The 9,727-nt window shown below is 34.3% G+C and overlaps 1 protein-coding gene across 1 annotated transcript; it reads right to left on the bottom strand.

The window, feature by feature from the left end:
* Positions 1-1,533: 1,533 nt before the first annotated feature.
* Positions 1,534-9,355, bottom strand: Osi8 (Osiris 8). Its single transcript, XM_074107494.1, has 3 exons — positions 8,969-9,355; positions 5,589-5,875; positions 1,534-1,940 (listed from the first exon to the last, which is right to left on the bottom strand). The coding sequence occupies exons 1-3, from the start codon at positions 9,353-9,355 to the stop codon at positions 1,892-1,894; spliced, it is 723 nt and encodes a 240-aa protein (XP_073963595.1). The 3' UTR covers positions 1,534-1,891.
* Between the last annotated feature and the right edge of the window lie 372 nt (positions 9,356-9,727).

Genomic DNA, 9,727 nt, shown 5'->3' with positions numbered 1-9,727 from the left:
TTGAACTATGAAGTGACAAAGTCGGGGGTTTTCCAACTTTTTTTTTGGTTAGGTTATTATTAACTCTCTAATTTAAATTTTGTCCAGGCTATTACCCGTGATTTCGTTCGTGAGGAATTATTTACCGCGCGCCCGTGAACTTTACAATTTTTCGATATAAAAACTTTCTTAAAGGAGGAGGTTCTCAATTCGATTGCATGTTTTTTTGTGTGCTTGTTGCGATAATTCTATTTGAAATGTAAGACTACCAAAAAGTGTGTCAAATAACTTAAAGGTTTGTCACAATACACCACAACTTGTGTTTTCAACGACACAATTTCTTCGTGCCAATTTTTGCATATATTTTCGGCAAAGCGGAACCGTTTGCATAATGCATGAGCCCGCGTTTGTGACATATTTAGTAATGAGTTGAGTAACAACGTGTGCCTAGCTTATGTTTGTCGGTTTATAGGTCACGAAGGTGTACAGAAGAAACAAATTGTGAATGTGAGTCATTATCTTGGCAGAAAGAATTACAATGTGTTAAGAAAAAAATATAATGTAAGTAACAAAGTAATAGTGGTCTATGATCCTTCTAATATTTGTTTAAATGCGGAAGTTGAGTGTGTGTGTGTGTTGCTATTTTATGATAAGCTATATATATACCTTGATGTCTGGAATAAGAAAGGTAATCCCAATTTTCTCACTAAATAAATGCAAAATCCCCAGGCTTTTTCCGCTATGTCTAGAGGCATGAAATTAATTGCGGGTATTCATCATACAATTTAAATAAATAACACGATGTCATTTTTGTAAATCCCCTTGAGAATTTAGCACTCGAATAATCTTGGTATTCCCAATTCGACTGTTTAGATTTATCAGTTTTACGTAAGTAAGGCTTAGTAATAAGTATACAGTAGACAGTGGGCAATAATTCTTGATAGGTAATTTTCACCGTGTTTTACAAAATAAATCGACACTTGAGTAACCAACAGTTTATTGATAACAATCTTTTTTTATATTAAGTTTCAAATTAATTATTTGGCTTGAACACAACAAATTCATAAGTTAAATAAATAATATAACATATTAAAAGTAATATTTACATTATAAACAGACATTTATTTTAAAAAAAAACAGCCTGAGATCAAAACTGTAATATAAAAGTTAAAAAAATAATATATTTACCATATTATTAATAATTTAATACACATGTGTTAATATACTAAATAAATGCAATATCGTATTTACATTATGTACAATAAAACAATGTCATATTAATTGAACGCAATTATTAAATTATATCGATAATAATTACGGTAAAATATTTATATACAATATGATGAGAACGTATAGTATAAATACATAAATAATATTATTATATATAAAAATACAAAATATAATAATAATATCGTAGTTATTATTTGACACAATACTTATACTAAATAAGCATAAAATAAAAATAAAATAAATAAAAATTAAAGCAAATTCCAAAGACTATAATTACACTCATACGTTACTGTTGGATAACTATCATATAAAATCAGTGCGTAGTCAATAAATAGAGTATTCCAAGGTACTGTTCTGCTTAAAGATATCTTTGCGCAGTCGCCCAATTCATGTTTCATTGTACCCTTAACCAGCCATCAATATTATATCGTTTAATCATAGGATTCGAATGTAACGTTACTTTTAACTCCTTGTTCCAGACGATGGCTCCTCGCAATACTGACCTTCAACTGTTACATTCAAAAACTATAGCATTCCATTTTCAAACAGCGCTCCGACTCGCACATTTAAAATTTCGAATTTACCGTGGATAGTTCGGAGCGCGTACTATTCTATGAATAAGTTAATATAGACATCTGTTCCTTATAACGCGCTTAAATAACATTTGGTGGGTTTTGTTTGGCTATTGGGCGTACGCGTTGTACGCTAGGTCGTGGGATTTCTCGAGAGACCTGAAAAAATAAATAATATTATTAGAATTCCGTTCTACGTTTCTCACAATTCATCCCTTAAGTTAACTTTATTCCATAACTAGTCCGCGTAGAGTTCTTTTATCGCTACCCCGTGGGAACTAGGCAATTTTCCAAGATAAAAATTATCCTATGTCCTTTCCCGGGTCTTAAACTATCTGTGCTGGTTCAGCGTTTTTGACGTGATGGAGTAAGAAACAATCAAGCAGACTTACAAACGTTTGCATTTATAATATTAGTGGGATTTCTTAGTTAAAAACGAATCTAAGCTATATATAAATGTCTTCAAACGCAAAAAATCAAGAAGATTTGTCATTATATAAGAGTATTACGCGCTGGTCAAAATTTGTACAAAAAATCTTGTGGTGACAAGGCATTTGGTTACACTATTATAATCATCATAATTTAGTTTTGGTCGGGTACCATCAGCCAAATATGTGGTCTACCCTAAAGTTGATAATCGTTTGCATGTCACAAAACAATAATGCCAATAGACGTGTCTGTCAACTTGAAAGTTCGACTTTAGTGACATATTCATTTGATAGGAACTTGTTTAAAAATTGATAGACCACTGATTTGGCTGATGTTACCTATAAATCGATGGCAGCAAAGTAAAAGAAGACATCTACAAAATAGCTACTTTACAGGAGAGCGTATTTAGTAAAAAATAATGACTACTTTGAGATTAATGGACTGATTACCATGAAATTTTCTATGATGCATTAAAATAATGTTCTTTGGTGATTGTTCAACAGATTTTATTTCTGTAACATTATTTTAATGAAAAATTGTAGATGTCTTTTTTTACTTTGAAAGAGCTTAAACGTAGAGGAAGACATCTGCCTGATATCCGTTTATGCGTTGTAATGAAACAAACGCCTATTCCGTTATAAAAAATCGAATAAGCTAAGGTAAGAATATCCAGTAAAACTTAGAGGAGTGTTTAGAGATAATCTAAACAACATGCAACGAGTATTCACCCTTTTTTTGATAAAATTTTGTAGATGTCTTTATTTACTTTGCATTAATTATTTTATTCATATTATTAAATGAGTTATCTACCACTCAACCTCATCGCTGTCTATCATATAAATTCATTTATTTCGTTAAAAATCCCCAAAATATGTGTAAAATTAAAAAAATATTTTTTTGTTTTATTTTTGTTTACTCATAATTGTTTTTACGTACTCAAAAACTAAGTTATTTTTTATAGTTTTACACTAATAAATTAAATAAATCAACAGTAGGTACAAGTAATAAAATTACGTACAAAATATATCCCAAAACAAAACAATATAAACTGTAAAAATAAAACAGTATGTACTATAATAGTATAAATAATATAATGCTATAATGAATGTGGATAATACCAAAATTGACATCAAAGGCCACATGGATCAGAGGCCCGTCATCGTTAGTGGAAATCTTCTTGATTTTGTTTCGGAGTACACATACCTCGGCCTGATTTTGCAGTTAAGGTACCAACACATGCTAGTTACTAGCACGAAAGCATGCTACTATTCAGCAAATGCTACTTACTAGCATGTGTGCATAGGGATGTGCTACTATTATAATAATAATAATCCCAGCCTATATACGTCCCACTGCTGCGCACAGGCCTACTCTCAGAATGAGAGGGCTTGGGCTGTAGTTCCCACGCGGGCCCAGTGCGGATTGGGAACTTCAAACACACCATTGAATCGCTTCGCAGGTTTGTACAGGTTTCCTCACAATGTTTTCCTTCACCGTAAAGCTCGTGGTAAATTTCATATGTAATTTCGCACATGAATTCCGAAAAACTCAGAGGTGCGAGCCGGGGTTTGAACCCACGATCCTCTGCTTGAGAGGCCATAGGTCAAACCACTCGGCCATCACGGCTTGCTACTATTAAGCGTGCTTTTTCTGTGTCATACAGGTACAGCAGGTACTAGCATGCTTATTAGCATGCTAATAACGAGCATAATGAAACAGTAGCCTTAGGTAGAACACAACTTTGAGAAGGAGGCCAAGAGAAGGATTCAGCTGGGCTGGGCAGCATTCGGAAAATTATGTCGAGTTTTTTCGTCAATTATACCGTAATGTCTGAAAACGAAAGTTTTTAACCAGTGCGTCCTACCCGTCATGACATACGGAGCTGAAATGCGGCCCTGCCAGCTATGGAACGAGCTATGCTCGGAGTTTTTCTGAAGAATAAAATCCGCAACGAGACTATCCGACACAGAACTAAGGTCATCGACATAGTTCATAGAATTAACAACTTGAAGTGGCAGTGGGCTGGGTCATATCTGTTGAAGCACCGACAACCGCTGAAGGTATTGAGTGGAGACCGCGTCTCGGCAAACGTAGTCCAAGACGCCCTCCGTTCAGATAGAGGGACAATCTGCGAAAGGCTGGTGGTAAAAGCTGGATGTGTCTAGCCGAAGACAGGGCGCAATGACGGTCTATGGGGTAGGCCTATGTCCGGACTGCTATTGCCTGATGATGAATAGTATAATCGATATTCTACCTACTACTTATATACCTATTAGGAAAAAACAGATTGCTCGTCATCATCAGTCAAAATCTGTTCAGGCGTGTCGTTTCCAAAAAGCGGTAAGCTGCAAGCAATAGAAACTTAAGTACTTACTTAGGTTAGGAATTTTAATTCATTTGCTGTATAAATAAAAAAAACAAACAAGTGTATGAAACCAATGTTAAGTAATATATCTATTTGTTTAAATATTTTAAGAAAAAACAAATAATTTCCTCATAGAAATTAGAAATAATAAATTTGTAGATTGAGACATATGCAAAAAGTATGACGTATAAACGGACAAGTGGCATGTGACTTTATTGACGTCACAAGCATCCTGTCAAAGCTCCGAAGTAAAAGCGGATAAATTCAAATGTCCGTTTCTACTGCGACGTTTTTTCAAAAGCTAGTGTAGATGTTTTCTTTTACGTGCCAAATTTTCTTCATTATTTTGAAATTTGAAATATTTTTTTAACAGACTTATAGATATGGTTGAAATAAGTTATTTTTTGTAAAAAAAGCATTTTTGAAAAAATGTAGATGTCCGTATCTACTTTGCTGCCATCGAAATAATGAGAATACTTCAAAAACCGCTCAAATACAAGTCGGGCTCTCACAGTTTTCCGCAAAAAAATTAGAATGTAACCAAAAAGTAAATTTGTACTTTATGGTTTTCGTATGAAAAACTAGGTACTTTTTCGTAGCCTTCCTTCTTACTAAATCCAATAATCCTGCGTCAAAGGGAAGTACGGTATAGGTTTTGATTCCCACGTTTTTTAAACAAAAGTAAACTTTAAAAGATTGTATTTTGTTTGATCTTGGGGTTTTTTGTACGCAAGATTTTAGAATTAAAATGTTTCGTATGCTCTGTTTTTCTTAAAGTTAAATATGAACTTGATAACTCCACGCATTCTTAAAAACAAAGGATCTTAACAAACAGAGAGATGGACACTCATATATTTTTTTTAATTTATGAGGTTAATGAAAAGTAACGGACATTATTGATCATGTAAAGTAAAGTGTACTTGTTAGGACACTAACTCTAGTATTTATGGTGTTGCCAGACTCAAGTCAAAAAAATATTTATTAATTGTTGGTGTTGCCAACATAAAACCTACCTGCTCCACCCAGAACCACCATGTCCAGCAGACACGACGACTTCATGAGCTTCGTGACCACCTCCTGAAGGAGACAGGAGCTTCTTCAGTCCAATGATACCAGCGAGCACCAGAGCCAGCTTAGAGACGATGAGGGCCTTGCCCGCGAGGAGGGCCAAGGCTCCAAAGGCAAGGGGCACCATCATTCCCCCGATGAGGAGGGGAATTGCAAGGAGGGGAGCGAGCTTCTTCCTCCTGCTGCGGCCCTCTTCGGATGCACTAAGGTCGCTGGCGGTCGGGAATTTGATCTGGAAATTGAAAAAAATATGTTTATTGATGATGTTTATTTTACAGCGAGAAAAGCTATATATAGACGATGACGAAGAAATATAATTGAACTCAAAGTTACATGACTCCAGTTTGTCAATCTAAAATTTTCAACGACTTCTGGATATTACCAAAGTAGCATGTCTTAGCGCAGCAATAAATATCGATGCATATCAAAATTATCACGATACCTAACATGCAGCATTAGAACTGAAACCCGGACTTTGTGTTTACTTATTCCGGATATCAGTTTACACGCAATATTATTCACGAAGAAAGCTATTACGCAATTATGTTTAATCTTTTCCTTTATTAAACTTTTGACGAAGGAATTGCAAGCAAAAGGAACAATGCATATCGGTAGCTAAGACGCTTTGGCAACAGGCTATTATTTTATAACATTTGAAATTATAAAAACATGCTGAAACGAATATAATAGAGAAGGTACGTAGAAATTTAATTAAAAGGAATGTTAGTTGAACTTAAGTACAAAGTAGCAATGTGAACATTATTTGAAAAGATGGAAATTCAAAGTATTAAATCAAAAAAATCAAGTCCAATCAATCAAGTAGTTAGTAATTTTAAACATTGATAAATTATCACCGCAACTGTGGTTTTAATCATCTAAGGCATGACAATACATAGTAAGCTATGTAACCGTTGAATGATCATGCAAATGAAATCTAAGCGAATAACTGAACGTTAAAAAACAATGAAACCCATGCATTAGAGCAGAAACTTGCTCATTATACGCACACGCATTTGCTGACCAATTAACGAAAGAAAACCAATGCTCAAGTAGGTCGGTGTAAGAAAACTGTTTAATAGACTGTGGCATTAAAAAAAAGTGAAGATGCATTAATTGCTGTTGCAGATGCATCGAGAAAGCCGTTACGGTGCGTCACCTTACGGTATGTTGTATTTTGTGATAATACTTAAGAGTTGATTGATGTTGCAATTATTGAAAAAAAATAAACGTAAGCTATGTTTAGGGCCTATTTCACAATTCTTATTAGTTTTTGATACTTTATTCGATAAATATTGTAATTTCATGCTTCAATTTACTATAATTGAAGCATCATAGACAAATCTAAAATTAGGATAGGGCTTGGGTATTTTGACCCAATAAATAGTAGTTAACTTTGGCCTTTGGAAACTATGTACCAGCAGCCAAATATGTGGTCTACCAGCCTAAAGTTGATAATCATTTGCATGTCACAAAGCAATAATGCCAAATTGATAGACCACTTATTTGGCTAATGGTACATATAAAAACGTAAGCAGTCAGCTAAAACTAAGCATAATAATGGCAATCTGCCATAATTGCGATGCATATTTAAACCTGGACCTAGATAATATGCAGGACCAAACTAAGACAACTTTACTGTATCTGTCACATGAAATGCCAGGAACTTATCAAAGAATACTAAAACATAAACATCCTAAAAGAGTATACATTTCGTATTTCAGTCAAGCCTTTTAATTTCAAATCTTTTCTGTCATTCTATGTTTAACAGGACAAGATTGGTAGGTTTGTGGCCGGCCTTAGAATACACATTTACTGTTATTCAGTCAATCAGTGACGTTACTGTTGTAAAGGAAAAAATATAGAAGATATTGGCAGATTACGAGGTCAAAATTACGAGAACAGCCATAAACATAATTCATTAGTTAATTGCGTTTGTATTACTGCAAGTTACTATCATGCGTTTGTTTTATTAATCAAGCAAAATATTGTAACATTTAGATTTACAACAAATTTGTTACGATGAACACGATGTACTTTTTTTTCTTACCATCGGCAAATTACGTGGCAAGTCATAATTATTAAGATAATTATTAGTTATCCTTGATTGCTTTACTTGCGTGTTCTCTTAACAGCATGCCATTTCTTTTTCCATTAAAAATATCAATTTATAAAGTGGAAGTAAAAGTTATACTGGTTTATTGATTGGAGCGTCATCATTATGATCGATAAGTACGAACGGCATAGTAACAGGATACTGACTGACGGAAATTAGTATTGTATAGGCATTCGACATAGTTCTTGCTTTCGCTATGTACTGTTTTGCATCTGTGCCCTTTAGTGAGTGTTTGTATACGGATGAATATGTCGGCCTATATTCTTATTAACTGTTCTTTCCAGAGTCTCAAAAACATGAAAAGCTAACAAACACACTGACAGATAGATGGTAGATAGATTTACTTTTGCATATAAAGTGATTTTTAGGATAGATGTAACCTTTTATGTAATCTATGATATCTTAATAAAAATAAAATTATGTGTGATAAAAATGTACACGCATAAGTACCATTACTAACCATCTATGGACATTGTGTTTGAAATAAATGGATTATTATTATTATTATATTATAAGTATAAAAGTAGAATTCTTTTTACATTAGTCAAGGTAAGTTCAAAACATAAAAAGTAGTAAATGTATGTTTCCCATGGTAAGCATTTGCTAAAACATGTGTTAGCGAACGCGTGGTGAATAATTATATGTTAGAGTTCACTATTGTATAATTAACTGACAAAAACATCCTAAACCGGTCACTCATTTCGTTTAATGTCCTACAGGTAATGAATACCAATAACTTCTATTGTCGTACTATCAAGGTAATCCGTTGCCCTCAATTCTATTATGTCAAGTTATGACTTCATACATAAGAGCAATTAGAGTGACATTGGCATATTTTTACACTTGTGCTATAAGTGTCACTATAAAGATTTGAAGTCTCATGCGGTGATATAAGTCAAATAAAGCATTAATTCTAACCATGTATGTAGACACATAAGTGTAAACTAATTCAAGGAGATAATGGCTGATTTTAATGATGAAAATGCACTTTTACCAGGAACAGAAAGTAGGTCAAGTGAAACGAGTGTAGACAAATTGCTCTTAACTAGTAAAGGTTAAATTGATGTCGATGAGAAAGCAATGTAGTGAGACATTAAACTGTTTAATAATCATCAATGTGCACCTGGAAGTAGGTATGTCAGAGCACAACAATTACAATTTAAATGGTGTGATTGAATTATAGGGATTGAAGTGAAAAATTTAAAGGTTTACCTGGACTGTATGAGACTGCATGAATCCAACGATCTTGTCCAAGATAAGGTGGTCCAGCGAGCTCTCGTCAAGACCTCTCGGAAGTGCCTCCTCAACCTCCACATTTTCGACCTTCGCATCCTTGTCCTTCGTTATCGTCACACCGCTCATGAGCGTTACCTCGTCGCTTTTCGATATCCTGTTCAAGGCCTTGGCTAGTTTGACCTTTAGGCAGGTGCCGATATCTCCACTGCTGCAGTCTTTGTAGGTTTCGTATGCGACTTTGAGGTCACCCAAAATGGTATCATCTGTACTCCTGCCTTCTTCTAGTGTGTTCTGGTTTGTGCTTGCCGTCCGTGCGCTGACTGCGACGGCAAGGGTTAATACGAGGAGGTAGTGTGGTACCATTTTGTGTTCGCACGTGGATGGCGGTATGGACACTATGTATAAAACTAGAGCACTGGTTGTGTTTATATGCGCTTCGAGTCACGCTACAGTGGATGCAGCTAAGAGGGATGCATCAATGTACGATGCAGTTGGGTGCACTGTTAGGGGAATAAAGCTGTGTATTTTTAAAAATTGAAGCAGTTATATCAGAAAAAAACGTGTTGGAAGAATCAATACTTATAAATCCCGTAATAAGAGCAAACTAAATTAATTATTATGTACATCGTAAACCAACCGGAATCGAAGATACTTTAAAAATGAAATAGAAAGTTCAAGATTTTTTTGATAATCTCTGTTTCACAGTTAAAAAAATATATATATGTCACAGCTTAT

This window comes from Choristoneura fumiferana, chromosome 25 (assembly GCF_025370935.1).
Source record: "Choristoneura fumiferana chromosome 25, NRCan_CFum_1, whole genome shotgun sequence".
Taxonomy (NCBI): Eukaryota; Metazoa; Arthropoda; class Insecta; order Lepidoptera; family Tortricidae; genus Choristoneura; species Choristoneura fumiferana.
Note: the sequence above shows the minus strand (reverse complement) of the source record. Positions and strands in the feature narration are given on the sequence as shown.